Here is a 14511-nt window from a genome sequence, read left to right on the forward strand (position 1 = left end):
AAGTTAAGCGGCAAAATGCACTCGTTTTTAGCCATCTCTGGGGGCGGCCATTTTGTCTTTTGTCGACTGAAAATGACATCACAACTGCTCACAACGACCAATCACGGCTGACCTGTTTTCTGAATCTGAGCCATGATTGGTCGTTGTGAGCAGTTGTGATGTCATTTTCAGTCGACAGAAGACAAAATGGCCGCCCCCAGAGATGGCTAAAAACGAGTGGATTAATACTTATTCCACAAATGCAATATTCATCAGAATGCCCTGTTTTGACTATTGGGCTTGCATAGAACATATTCTTGAAAAAAAAAGTTTGCATTGACTTTTTCTCTTTAAAGCAGCACTGGGCAAGAAATCGACCTTAATACATTTTTTTCACAACTCTTTTGATGAAACATTGACTCACAAGTACAGTAGTTGAACGGGACTTCATGCCCTGTGGGGGTCTGTATCGTTTTTACTGGCACAAAGCAACTTTGAGGAGGATGGGATCAACCCCGGCACACAAAAAAATACAAATGTCCTGAATTGCTTTACGGCATACTCACTTCCTCCTTTCGCTATAAGGGCGGCTCAGGATTTCACGACACTACGCGCTGGCACGCATGGGAAATGTGGTTGATTTTTGTCAAAACACTGCCGCTTTTGTCCACATGGCGCCGCCATAATCAACAAAAACTGACATACGACACAGTGTTGGGAGTCAGCACACACAGACTAAAGATCATCTGATTAACTCCAGATAAACTTTACTAAGATTTTTCCAACATTATTGTAGTCACTTATTATAATTCTGAACTCAGCCACATTCCATTTATAAGACGTAGTGCAAACACATTAGCTTATATTGTTTATTTATACTCCCCCTCTATTTTTTTTTTTCAATGGAGTTGTGAAGGTTAAAGCCAGGTCACATTAATGGTGGAAAAAGTTTTGACGGTATTTATCTTGGTCTTATTTTTTATATCACAAAAATTTTGTCATTGAAATGGGGCGTGCAGACATTTCATATCCATTATACTTTTTAGTTTTGTTTAATTTGACTTTGTCCTAGGGTCCAGCCTGGGTTTACAGATTGGTCTGGTAGTCGCCGTGCTTGTGCTACTGGCGCTTGGAGCAGCTCTTGTCACATATTTCTACAAAAGGACGTATGTATTCTTACTTTTTTTCCTTTTGTTCACAATAGAAACTATTTGTGTTTATGATTTGAAACATCAAGGGACCCCAGTTTGAGAACCACTAACAATTCATAGAAAATTGTGCATGGATATTTTTTTTTTGATGTTTTTAAAGTCTGTTTCTGCTCTCAGGCGCCCTCTGGACTACGCCACCATGGAGCTGAGCGAGCACGCAGAGGGTCTCTCAGATCTATAGTAATCTGGGGGTCATTTGATTTATCCTTATGTGAATGTGAGTGTTTAAAAAGTTATGAATTAGCTGTTTTGGAACATATTTTTATAAAGGTCATTGTTTGGGAACAGTACTGGTTACTACTATGAAAGGGAAAGAGGTACTAAAGGAGGGGGAGGGTGGAGTGGGGTGGGGGGGGTCCGCATGGTAATACTTGAGAGAATTAGTCATGGTTCTTTTTGTGGAGGAAAAAAAGCCTTTCAAATAATTGTTGGTTTACCTTTTAAAGCGGAAGTCAGCCCAAACATATTTTTTTCAAGAATATATTCCCAGCAGTCCCACTAGTTGAAACACGGCATTCTGATCAAAGTTTGTGGAATATAAATTAAGCAGCAAAATGCACTCGTTTTTAGCCATCTCTGAGGGCGGCCATTTTGTCTTCTGTCGACTGAAAATGAACAGTGATAGTGATAGTTTAAACTAGTGGTGTCCAATTTTGTGTTTGTGGCAAGGTAATTGTGGTTTTCATTCAGAGGGCCACTTAATGACTGTGAAAACCATATAAATGTATATACGTGTACACAATTGCCCCTGTGTTTCATTACGATTATATATATTTCCAACAATGAATTTAATTTGAAATCTGAAGTCATGAAAAATAGTAGCGGTGCCACCAATGTTAGCTTTTTACATTAGCTCCAACTATAACTAAAGTGTCTTTCAACATTAGCATCGACATTAGCTTCCAACATTACATCGAACATTAGCTTCAATATTACCTCTAATGTTACCTTTCTATTTTAGCTGCCTTCCAATGTTACATTTGAACGTTAGCTTCTGAAATTAGATTCCTACATTACTTCTAATTTAGAGCGGATTAATGAAGCGGATTGGATAATGGATGGATGGATGGAAGTCGAACATTAGTTTCCAAAGTTAGCGTCAACATTAGCATTGCAACATTGTTTTACTCCCTGCTTTCCTGTGCCTCTAATGGAATTTTCAATCACGTTTCTGCTTGCTATCAGGTCGGCTGTCTCTAAGCTAACGTAAACTCCTCCGCTAGCATGGTGCTTTAGGAGTAGCAGCGCCTTTGGGCGACAATTTTAGGGAATTACAGAAAGAGCACAAAAAATGAATAAAAATTGTTGTTTTTTTTTTTAATTAAGTGAATTTAATGAAAGTTCTCTGCATTGAACAGCCTCTCCTTCCTTGCATTCTTGGTGCAGTGCATGATCAACCCTTGCTGATGTTTTTTTGTTAGTTCTTGCAAATATTTGACTTGTTTTTAAATGTGAATGTGTTACAATTACCACTTTTTATGTTCACTTAATGCGACTTGTTTACATTTTTTTGTCTTATGAAAAAAAGGGACGTGAGCCTTTATGTGTACATTCATTTCTTTTGTGAAGGTTATTTACTTACAATAAATATGGGGTATGGGGTGTATTTTATGTTCATGTTGATAGTGCCTCAGAAATGGTCATTGTGCCTTGTGTTTTTTTAGAATAAACCCTCATTTGCTTGAGGAACAGCTGCAGTATAAATGAAACTATAAATTATGTTGTTTTTTGTTGTTGTTGTTTTAGAATCAATCATATTGAAAGCAATTACTCAAATGCTTAGGACGGAGTATTAGGGCCACACAGAAAACACAAAAACTACAAAGTCAAATTATCAGAAAAAAGTTGCAATTTAATTGTAAGACTATTTTTGGACATCACAACTTTTTTCTTGCTGCATTGCCATAATACAATAATATAGGATTCTTGAAAAATCTCAACTGTAACCTCATAAAATTCAGATTTTCTTTCTTTAACCTTTCCTCGTTATACCTTGACTTTATTTTCATAATTAACATTGTGAATTTATTCTCGTAATATTATGACAGTGTTCTTGTAGTATTATCGTTTTTATTTGAAGATTTTCTGATAATAGTACCATTTTATTTTCTTAATTCTGTAGCTTTTTCTTTTCAGTGTGACGCAAATACTCCTTCGTAGATGCCAACACAAAGTGCAATGTAATGTTTCAATCAATGATTTTTCTTTGGTAATACAACTCCAGTTTCTTCCTTAAAAGAGAAATGTTGGCATTTATTATTAGAAATGATTATCAGAATATATCCTATAAAATCACATTTACTGTAATGCCACATTGCAATGTATAATGAGAGTTTTTAAAGTTTTATACTGTCTCTTTTTTCTGTAGCTCTTGAAAAGTGAAATTAGGAAATTGCATTGTAGTTGTACACCCCACAGTCACAGTTTGCATTTTTGAATGGAACATTGATTTACACTGAACCTTTACAGCAGTATTAAAATGGAGCACAATGTTATTATTTTGTAAAAAAAAAACTATGTTACTGTACAAGTGTTGGCCATACTTGGTCTTGCATCCAACACTGCAAAGACCGGTCATTGTCTTCCTTAAGGTTTGAAATAAAAATTTGCCTCACTTATATTGTAATGATTTTTGCTTTGTTTTTGATTATTTAAAAACAAAACAAAAAATCTCACATATATTATGTTTTGCCAAGAGCGGCGTCTACGTGCTGTATGTGTGTCCAGCAGGTGTCAGTGTAAAGATCCACCCTATAGGATGAGGACGAGCTGGTCCATGATGAGTGGATCAAACGAGAAGTGTTTGTTTACAGTCGCCACGGCAATGGAGGCAGCAACAGGTGAGGCTTGTGTGAAGGGGTCTTCCATCCATTTTCGCAGAGCACATAACAAACGCTGAACTGGTCGCGGGTCAATTCTCAGAAATTGTACAGTGGCAGTTTTAGACAAATTTTACAAATTTCTGAGTGGGCTGGGTTTTGTAAGAGGCGCACAGTTTTAAAGCGGAAAGTCAACCCAAAAAATGTCTTTAAAAGAAAACATTCTGTACGCCTTAACTAGTCTACACACTGCATATGTACAACAATTGTACATGTTTCACCGCATTGGTTTACTCCACATGTGTACTGATTGTGTAGCACAAGTGTTGGAAGTCCATTCAAATAAAACACCCCTTAGAATATTAAAATATCCAAATTGACTGGAGCACATGAAGGTTCTGTTGGGGTCAGCGATGTCGGCCCAGCACTTGTTGGGTCAGAATCTTTCATTCGTTACGTGCTACTTGTCACTTCTTCTTATGGTTCTGTTCAGCCAGATTCTGCTCCCCAAACAGGTCGGTATTCTCGGCCAGCGTGGCTCGGACCTTCTTCTTCTCCTTGAAGCGTCCGGAGTGGGACACCTTGACGTGGCGCCCCTTTGTGACCGACTTGTCCACGATCTTCTCCAGCCTGGCGCTGAACTCGGACGCTTCCGGAGCGGGAGCGCCGCCCCCCGGGGGATCTTTGGTGTTGCTGCCGTACTCCGCCGGGATCTCGTACAGGACCTTGGACTCGGCCTTCTTCTTGCGGGAGAAGGTGAGCTTCCACCAGCTGGGGTCAGACATGATGATGGCGGGGCGGATTCGAGACCTGGGGAACGCACGTGATGTCATCAGGATTGTGGTCATAATGCGTGTACTTGTGCGTGCGTGCGTGTATGTGTTGGGCCACCTGACGCTCTCAGCTGATGAATGAATAAATAATTTAATGAATGAGTATCTGGTGTTCATGTAAGATGATGTGATGTCACACACACACACCTCCTTGACGAAGTAACAACACTACACAGCACTTACCTAACATTTCCATTCTACTCCACTCTACTATTCAGTTGCTTGACCTCACCTTGAACTTCTCGACTTGACTCATGCTCCCTCTACTCTAATCGAACATTTGCACTAATCCATGCATTACACCACTCTACTGTTCTTTACTCTGCCTCATTCTGCTCAACTACTGTATTCACATGACCTTGTCCTAAACAAGACTAGACTAGAGTAGACTAGACTAGCCTATTCAATGCAAGAATAAAGTAGACTATCCAATACCGTACTAGACTAGACTAGAGCAGTGGTGTCAAACATACGGCCCGCGGGCCGGAACCGGCCACCAAGGAGGTTCGATCAGGTCCGCAGGATCATTTGAATGTGAAAAAATGCATAAAAGACACGGAATTAATATTTTTAATACGATACAGTTCATGAATTATCCGTTAGGGGGCACACTGTTTTGATCAGAGTAGAAGACAACATTGTTTAGGAATTCCTTTCTTTATAAATCTCGTTTAATCTTAAAGTGCATTACTATATTTTTCAATACTAATTACTTGTTAAAGTTTTGTGCCTTTGTACAATCAGTGGGATCAGTTGCAATGCATAATGCGAATGATATAATTAAGTTGCACATTTGTCTAAGGAAATCTAAGTCGTTTCATGAAATATTTTGTAAAAGGAATGTTCATTAAATTTCAACATTTTCCTAATGTTCTTGTGCTTCTTTTCACCAAAACAGAGGCAATACATTATATTGAGGTTATTTATAGCTGAGTATGGTATAATTTTAATGGTCCGGCCCACTTGACATCTACCGAGTCCGTATGTGGCCCACAATGTGAAATGAGTTTGACACCCCTGGACTAGACTATGCAATACTAGACTAGACTAGACTCGACTATACAATGCAAGACTAGACTCGACTATACAATACTTGTCCTAGACAAGTCTACAGTAGACTAGACTAGTCTATTCAATACAAGACTAGACTAGACTAGACAATACAAGACTAGACTATACGATACTTGCCCTTGACAAGTCTACAGTAGACTAGACTAGTCTATTCAATACTATACTAGGCTAGACTAGACAATACAAGACTATACAATACTTGTCTTGGACTAGACTAGACTAGACTAGTCTATTCAATACTAGAGTAGACTAGACAATACAATACAAGACCAGACTAGACTATACAATACTTGTCTTAGACAAGACTAGAGTAAACTAGACTAGTCTATTCAATACTAGACTAGTGTAGAATAGACTAAACAATACAATACAATACAAGACTGGACTAGACTATACAATACTAGACGACTATACAAGACTAAGGCTTGACTGGGCCTGGCTAGACTAGACTAGAGGGGTGTTGCATTACTGCATTACACTCCTCTACGCCCAAGCTTTCCCCGCATTACTCCACTCTGTTCTCCTCTACTCTTTGTTGTAGATAGATTAGGAAGTTGTTATCGTATGATTGTGTCGTGTTGTGTGTATTCTATGGTGAAAGAGTGTGCGTATGTTCTCGGTTTCATATGAGCAGCTATGCAAATAGCGAACATGCGCGGCGGTCTTATCAGCGACGCGCACACCTGTCGGCACAAAGGTCCCACGTTGTGTTTGATCTGCTGTGTTGACTCCTAAAGTCGTAAATGTTTTATTTCTTTTTATGCTGCTAAGTGGGCTGTGCACCATGCTCAATAGGTCACGTGTGGTTCACTGCTCAGAGCCTAAAGCCAATTTAAAAGTGAAGTGATAAACAGTCAACAGAGCCTGTAGGAGAAGAGAGTAACATGACAAAAGTTAACTTTGGCTCATGTTGTTTATTTTTATTGTCATTTTTAAGACTTAATTATTCTGCTTCACATTTGTTTTTAAACTACCTTTGTCACCTTGTTTCAGGTCCCTATGTTCAGTTACATCATTTGTTAAGTATTTGCTTGATTTTTTTGTTGTTGTAATTATTCGTAAGTTATTTCTAAGGGATTTTACATGTTGTTGCACTTTATTGTTGTTCTTGCACAAGACATTCTTGTACACATTGTTGATGCAATTGTATGGACCTTAAAAGTTAAATACAACGGAACTGTACTTGGGCAGTTACTCAACTAGCACTAAAAGGGGCAAGAATCAAAATCATTGATGGAAATAGAAGGCCCCAAAATCAAACACATTTTCTGACATCCTGGTTAACTTCCGGACAATAACTTTTACAATGTGCATATTTTCTCCTGGTGTGTCGGACCTTTGACTGTTGACTCACGGGAGGCCCAACCACGGTTGACTTTTAATAAGTTACCGTGTGTGTTCCGTCATGCCTCAACACACCACAGCAGACGGACAACCCCCAAAATAGGAACACCACACACCTCTTTTTTTTTTTTTTTTTTTTTTTTTTTAGACACTAACCAGCTGACAGTGACACTGTCTAGTGCTTTGTGATTGGGACTTTCAATTCATGTCATGGTTAGTTGAGTTGGCTACCATGGTTATAATAACAACAACAATCAAACAGAGATACTGTAGACAATAGAATGGATAGATGGAGAGATAGATGGATAGGAAACTGTCATTTCTGACTATCCCTGAAGGCAACACTTTGCTTGATTAACTCTCTCCCAATGACATGTTTATATGTCATTTCACAGAGGGTTTGAAAAAGTCTGGTACTGAATGAGTTAATGAGATAGACAAATAGATGTCCTACCGTGCTGGCTGAAGAAGTCAAAGACAGCAAAGGTGGTCAGAAGCGAGTAAGTGCTGCCATGATTAGATCGTCTTTCCCCCCTTTTTGTGGTCTTCCTGTCATGTCAACAGCATCTCCCTTGTCCGCCTGCCTTCTACCACAGTCTCACCCTGCAAGCACCTGACACACACACACACACCTTGGTCCCTCCCCAGCTGAGTGCAGCAGTGCGTGACGGTGACTCAATGGGACCTTCCTTCGGTCCACGTCGTAGAGATTCCTGAGAGCCAAGCAGCTTTCCAAAACTGCACATAAATTTCCCTTTACCAGCCTCAAACGCCGCTTGGGCCCTAATGTAGAATTTGGACTCGGAATAAAGTCATCTTTGTGTTTGACTTGTCCTAGTCTTGTGTCACAACTAGGATTGCACTCACACACACTCACTCACAAAAGTGCATGTGAATGGGGGGTGTCAGTCAGCCGTGTTTTGCATAAGATCAGTGCAGGCTTTGCAAACTTTGATTGCCATACATTCAAATGACTGGATGCACTGTATGAATTGAGCCACTGAGAACTAGAGCAGTTTAACTCCATTTTTGTCTTTTTCAAGTTAACTGCAGGAGTGCGTAGAGAAAACAAACATTTTTCAGATGTATACAAGCCCAAAGCAATATTTTAATCCAATTTGACACACAGAGGGCAGTCCTTTATTGCACTCAGCACTTTTCCTGAATCATCGGTGCAACACTGGGCCAACTCTTATTTCCAAAATGGATGCACCAATCCACCGCTTGCAAAAATAGTCCAGAAAATGTAGTTCATTCGAGATTGGAAGATTAAAAAACAAAGTGCTTTAGCATGGATGACAGTGCATGTTAGAATTAAATTATGTAATTTATTGTCTTCCATGAAATATTGATAGATTTGTCATGTGTTTGGATTTAGGCCACTATTGTACAAAACTTTTTTTTTCTCTAATCCCAGTTTACTTCTGTTCTCTCAGGTAACCCTGATGATACTGAACGGGATCCAACCTGTGAAATTGAAAATGTTGATGGCATCTCAGTTGTGGAGAAAAGTGCAAGCAATATTAATATTATATTTGGCAAAATCCAATATCAGAGGGAAACCTCAAATTCTATAAAAGCTAGTAGTATGGGAAATGTAAATAACAAAGATATAAATGACCCAAATTGCATTGTAGCCATTAAACTTTAAATCACTCTCCTGCAAAATGAAAAAAAGGAGAATGCATGCTAACTGTCCACCTGTAGCTAAGAAATCCTGTCAAATATTCAATGTTCAGAAATATACTGTAGTCCACAGAAGATGAGAGTTTCAGAGTAGGGTTTCAAGACAAGGTTAGGGTTTCAACTTGACAGGATTAGGGTTTCTTTTCTCAAACTGCTTCCATCCTTATCTTCCTTTAAATACGTTAACTCAAAAACTGTACACCAACACCAGTAACAAAAGCGGGGAAACAATTTGGGGATCATAACCAACACTAATGGACACATTAGCTGGAAAGAGTACAATCATAAACTTTATGATTTAAGGGCGTGTATGATGGGTGTGGATGTATTCAGACAGCATACATGCTGGGCCGTTTATATGCAGGAAATAAAGGTTTAAAGATTTATTTTATTGCTATATTGCTTTATTTTTTAAATAAAATTGACATCAACGTATGCACGATAAACCATTTATCCTGATTACTGATACAATAACAAAAGGCTTTGTCGTTACCGCTAATAACGTCCTTTATCATTTGGATATCTGGCATCTAAACTGTTTTATAAGTATAAATAAAACGTGGAGTTAGTTCGCTGTTAAATGCACTTGTTAGCAGCAAAAAAAGACCTCCAAAAATCTTGAAGATTTGTCGCCCTCTATTGACGGACTCTGCATGAAAATAAATCATTGCCCGTTCACCAATCGAAGGGCGTATTTAGGAAACTAAGCTCTGATTGGCAGGAATGTTTGGTAACGTAACATCGCCTTTTCCTATTGGTTCTCGCTTTCATAACGTGTCAAAACCGGATGATGAGTACTTCTCCACAGAAAGCCTTCAAATAAACATGGAATAAAGCCATAAAATAAGACTTAACAGAAAAACAAGTCATCATGGAGGTAGGAGGAATAAAATAACGAGCTCGATTATAGTTAGCTACCTGTTTTAAAGCTCAATAAGGAGCAACTGTGCAGCTGTATCCCTGCTTCCCTGCTGTATAACGTTATAAATTACGAATGTCTAAAATATTTTCTCACTTCAGCAGAATATACAGAACGTCCCAATCGACATTCAGACCAGCAAACTTTTAGGTAAGGCCGAAACAATTTTTTGTTCGTGTCAAGCCATATACGGAGGTATTATTCGTAAAATGCTATGCTTTCATGGACCTTAGGAAAGTGGTCGATGATGCGTTCAATGTCATTACGTAGAGCAGTAGATCCAAACTTTATTGAGGCAATGTAAATAATGATGGATGCAGAGGTTAATTGTATCTTTTGCCATCTAGTGGAAGTGATTTAAATTGTTTTGCCTTTCACTATATATCACTGACATAAATAGATGAACAAAGAACTAGTTTTTGTTGTAAGCATGTGTTTGCATGAGTGCAGACTGGCTGATAGATCGGCGTCACTGCAATCTCAAGTGGCAGAATGCCGTCAAAGGAATCAGAGAGAAGATCAACGCCGCCATGCAGGACATGCCGGAAAACGAGGAGATCAAGCAGCTCCTCTCAGGCTCCTGTAGGTGTCTATCCACCCTTGATCTTGATGCATGGTCGCCATATGGGTTGACTGCAACAAACTGAACGCAACAACTATGTATAATAATACAACACACTTACAACAGCTTCATTGGCACTGTAGACATTCACTACTTCCACTGCTTGAGAATCGTGGAGATCCTGAAGGGGACGGAGCAGTCATCCAAGAACATCTTTGGCAAATATTCCTCGCAGAGGATGAAGGTGAGAAGATCTCAAAGCTGCTGCTGCAGTCATCTTCTCTGTTGTGAAATTACTTCATCAAGTTTTCTCATGGTTTGGTTGTGTGCTTGCAGGATTGGCAAGAGATTGTGCACCTGTACCAGGCAGATAACATCTACTTAGGTGAGCACAGAATCAAAGATCTCTTGAAAACATTGGTAAATGGCAGCAATTTAGCCCAGTGGCTTTTTTTTTGTGTAACAGCCGAGGTGGCCAGCCTGCTAAGTCGCAACGTAAGCTACGAGGGTCCCGCTCTGAGAAAGCAGCTGGCCAAAGCCAAGCAGCTGCAGCAGGAGATGAGCCGGCGGGAGGTGGAGTGCCAGAGCTCGGCCGCTGACATGCGAGAGCACTACTACACGGCCTGCAAGCAGTACGGCATCAAGGTGAGTTCACGTTGTACGTGTAGAGATGATAGTAGGTGAGCCCAATAACAAACATTGTTTCAATGTTTCTCTACCTTATAAGCTGTTGATTGTTTGATTTAATTTGATTTTTTTTGTTATTTATTGTAATCCTTAAGTACTGAATGTATCTAGACACTATATAAATAATGAAAAAGTACACATAAATAAAGCCTACCAACTGCCGAAATGAAGTTTTTTGTTTTTTTTTCAAATTTGCAGCCTTTGCTATTTAAAAATTGCATTCTACTACATTGCGATGTCGATTTTGAATGATTGTTCAGCCCTGCTGTCAAGCCAAAAGTATCACCAACTACAGTATTTATGTGCTCAACGTGTGCCTATAAGGGGTGTGACTTTATGAAGGATGTCAAGAGCTGCTTGTGAGTTTTCTCATTTTGTGTTTGAGGGTTTGTGCCATTCAATAAATGGCTAAAAGTGCAGCAGCGATTGAAAATCAAAACTTTTTTTTTCATATCAGTATGAAGTGCTTGTGTAGAACTGAGGGGAAAATGCATTTATTCCATTTTTGAAACAAGCTGTACCATGATAACATTTGGAAAAAGTGAAATGCTGCGTGAATACTTTTGTGGTTGCGCTGTTGTCACCATGCTGCCCCTCTCCCAGGGAGACAACGTTCCTTGCGAGCTGCAGGCTCTGGTTAAAGATCTACCAGAAGTTCTTGACGAAGTGGGGACGGACGCTGCCGGGCTTGAAGAGAAAATCCAACTTTACACCGCTTTCACCAACTTTGTATGCGATTGGTGAGTGAGTATACGAAAAAAAACAACAACAAAAAAAACAATCATCCTCCTTTCCCGTCGCTGAGCTGAAGAGGACCTTTCCACAGGTCGGAGCCGATTCTTCCTATGTTGACGTTCGCGCATAGGAGAGGGAACGCCACCTTCTACGAGTGGAGGACCGGGAAGGTTCCCACAGTGGTGGAGAGGCCGCATGTGGAGGAGACGCCTATTGAAGCACCGGCAGAGGACACGGTAAATAACCATTTTGATGTAGACGGATAATCAAGGATGAAAGAGAGACAATTACAATTTTCTTTGGTATAGAGACAATACACACAAATTAGAAAACAGCTGTAGTTGTATACATTTCACACATAATGCATAAAAATAGGTAAGAAAGTGAAATTGCACATTTTTGGTCATCTAGATCGACTGGGGAGACTTCAGCACTCAAGAGCCGAGCTCGGAAATCACAGCCGAAGACGGGATCGACTGGGGCATCAGTGTGGAGCCGAGCTCTGAGGTCCGATCCGTGAAAATATTGTTAATGTTTTTTGTATTTTCTTTTGGAATAAGGCTGTAACATAACTAGGCCTGGGGAAATAAAGTCGACCTCAAAAACGGTCGATGCATTAGTTTTTTTTGTTTTTTTAAACCATGAGACATTTCCGGGCATCGTTCTATGCCAGCCACAGACATTTACAGGCCACTTAAGTCCATTGTAGCTATCTAAACCAATCATGATCCTTATTACAGTCTATTAGCGCCCTCTATTGGTAGAAAGTTGGCACTGCGGTGAGTTTTTCAATTGGGGCACGCCTTGGCAGGTGTCGTCACAGTAATTTTATGTTCAATTACCAAATGTGGAAAAAGTGAAGAACCGTGGCTACTTTCCGAATGCACTCTTGATGTTGTCTGCCAACAGGGCGGCGGCGATGCGATCGACTGGGGGGATGCTGACGTCGCTCCAGTTGAGATTGAGATCATACAAGCAAGCACAGACTGTGAGTGAGCTTCCAATCGTACCAACTAGACTTGCTTGAATATTTTTATGTTTGCTAAAGACGTTGCACAATGTCGTAGGTCTTGAGGGCGTGGCGAAGGGCAATGATGCCTTAAGCGTGCTGGAGAACGCTCAGTCCCGCGGGCAGTTCATTGATGAACTCATTGAGGTAACGTATTCGGGAATATGACTCAAATGTGAGTCATGACCAAAGATATATTTTTTCACAGTAAATAAGTACACTTGTACTTGGATTGTCAAATGCCCCAATCTTCGTTTTGCAATTTTTTTTTTCGTGTGTTGTGGCCCAAAATTACATTATGTTACAAGTTACTCACTAATACTCATCTGACCAATTCAATTAAAGTGGATAGTTTCCCATGGCAAACCTGATGATCTCACACCAAAATCACTGTCTTAAACCTGCACCCTGTGCCTGCGCAGCTGGAAACCTTCTTCAGGCAGCGCCTCTCCGAGATGGGCCAAGAGAGCGACGTGGTGGCCATGAGTCAGTTCCAGTCGGCGCCGCGCGTCATCCAGATCCAGAGCAGCGAGCACGTCCGCGACATGCTGTCGGAGGTCCAGGACCTACTGGGCCGGCTCACATCGCTCCGGATGCAGCACCTCTTCATGATCCTGGCCTCGCCGCGGTACGGCGTCACTGCGCTGCAAATAACAAAAGAAAAATATCATATGGCAGCGTTTTCATATACGGTTTGCAATTCCTAACCATGTCAATTTAATTTTTTAGCCACAAAACAAATTTTGCTGTTTTCTCGACATGGTCCTTGACAAAGAAAAAAAAAAAAAAAGAAACAATAAATGCTTGTGTGCAGGTACGTGGAGCGTGTGACCGAGGTGCTGAGCCAGAAAATGAAGCAGGCGGACATTCTGGAGCTGAAGGCCGTCAGCATGGTGGAGAAGAGGCGGGAAGCCTTGGAGGAACAGTCCAGGCTGGAGCCTCGAGTCGACCTGCTGGTAGAACGCACACAAGATCTCAAAAAAATGGTAAGCATTTTATTGTGTGAATGCTGAGGAGCGTATCAGGGCTATTGGGCAGAAACCTTATATGTCCAAATATGGCCAATTTGATGTTTTTTCACAAATCGATACCATTGGTGTACCCCCATGTTGTCCGTTATTTTTATGTTTTATTCAGCAATTTAAAGTGTTAAAATTAGCTTGAGAACATTTCTAACTAAAATTACATTCTTCTAGTTATCATTACTACATACAATAATTTAAAAGGCATTGATATATTGAAATGTGTTATATGCCCAAATGCTTGTTGTAAATATTGCTTACTGTGTTTCACTATTTAATCTATTCCTCACAGATTGAAAGTGACATTTCCAAGCGCTACAACAACCGGCCAGTCAACCTAATGGGTGTCATCATATAGTGAGGTTAAGCCGGACAAAATAAACATTTTATTACAGTTAAAAAGTCTTGCCAAGTGTTTTCTGTCGAGCCTAAAACTGTGGCGGTCTAACATGTGTCCCAAGGGTCCAACCATCCATTCTTTTCATACATTCACATGGCCTTCATTCAAACACACATTGAATTTAAGGTTAAGACAGACTCGATTAATCGATTTTATATTATCCTCTTCGCTATCAGCCCACACATGCCTTTCGACACCCGTTCTCCACCCTTGACTGGTCGACAGCACATTGCG

General features: G+C 40.2%; 3 protein-coding genes across 7 annotated transcripts in view; 2 read left to right on the forward strand and 1 right to left on the reverse strand.

The window, feature by feature from the left end:
* Positions 1-4941, forward strand: part of LOC147129516 (uncharacterized) — a 32895-nt gene extending 27954 nt beyond the window's left edge. For 3 of the 4 annotated variants that reach the window (XM_086017266.1, XM_086017264.1, XM_086017265.1), the window contains exons 12-13: positions 1052-1145; positions 1308-3808. In XM_086017266.1, the coding sequence (XP_085873392.1) occupies positions 1052-1145; positions 1308-1371 (158 nt within the window). In that variant the 3' untranslated portion in view covers positions 1372-3808. Of the gene's footprint in view, positions 1-1051; positions 1146-1307; positions 3809-3920; positions 4031-4524 lie in introns of those variants that run through there. The other variant, XR_015082659.1, reaches the window with a different exon arrangement.
* Positions 3696-8102, reverse strand: LOC147129518 (proline-rich protein 15-like protein A). The gene is made up of 2 exons (XM_086017267.1): positions 7712-8102; positions 3696-4819 (listed from the first exon to the last, which is right to left on the reverse strand). The coding sequence occupies exon 2, from the start codon at positions 4792-4794 to the stop codon at positions 4477-4479; it is 318 nt and encodes a 105-aa protein (XP_085873393.1). The 5' UTR covers positions 4795-4819; positions 7712-8102; the 3' UTR covers positions 3696-4476.
* Positions 8103-9658: 1556 nt separating this feature from the next.
* Positions 9659-14334, forward strand: cdk5rap3 (CDK5 regulatory subunit associated protein 3). 2 transcript variants are annotated; one of them, XM_086016807.1, is made up of 14 exons: positions 9659-9820; positions 9964-10012; positions 10313-10444; positions 10568-10668; positions 10761-10809; positions 10891-11069; positions 11715-11851; positions 11938-12082; positions 12258-12353; positions 12756-12834; positions 12914-13002; positions 13278-13483; positions 13670-13841; positions 14170-14334. In XM_086016807.1, exons 1-14 carry the CDS (start codon positions 9815-9817, stop codon positions 14233-14235), a joined length of 1506 nt encoding a protein of 501 aa, XP_085872933.1. In that variant the 5' UTR covers positions 9659-9814; the 3' UTR covers positions 14236-14334. The 2 variants fall into 2 exon arrangements, with proteins under 2 accessions (XP_085872933.1, XP_085872934.1); XM_086016808.1 differs by having other exon boundaries at positions 9663-9820; positions 9967-10012.
* Positions 14335-14511: the final 177 nt, after the last annotated feature.

The sequence above is a fragment of the Filicampus tigris genome, chromosome 19 (genome assembly GCF_054856515.1).
Source record: "Filicampus tigris isolate MCC_2025a chromosome 19, RoL_Ftig_1.0, whole genome shotgun sequence".
Lineage (NCBI taxonomy): Eukaryota > Metazoa > Chordata > Actinopteri > Syngnathiformes > Syngnathidae > Filicampus > Filicampus tigris.

Bases quoted from the DNA above. Each gene is read 5' to 3' on its own strand.
- LOC147129518 (XM_086017267.1), bottom strand. From the start codon at position 4,794: ATGTCTGACCCCAGCTGGTGGAAGCTCACCTTCTCCCGCAAGAAGAAG.
- cdk5rap3 (XM_086016807.1), top strand. The intron at 10,669-10,760 runs GTGAGAAGATCT...GTGTGCTTGCAG, and splicing joins ATTCCTCGCAGAGGATGAAG to GATTGGCAAGAGATTGTGCA. The intron at 10,810-10,890 runs GTGAGCACAGAA...TTTGTGTAACAG, and splicing joins GGCAGATAACATCTACTTAG to CCGAGGTGGCCAGCCTGCTA.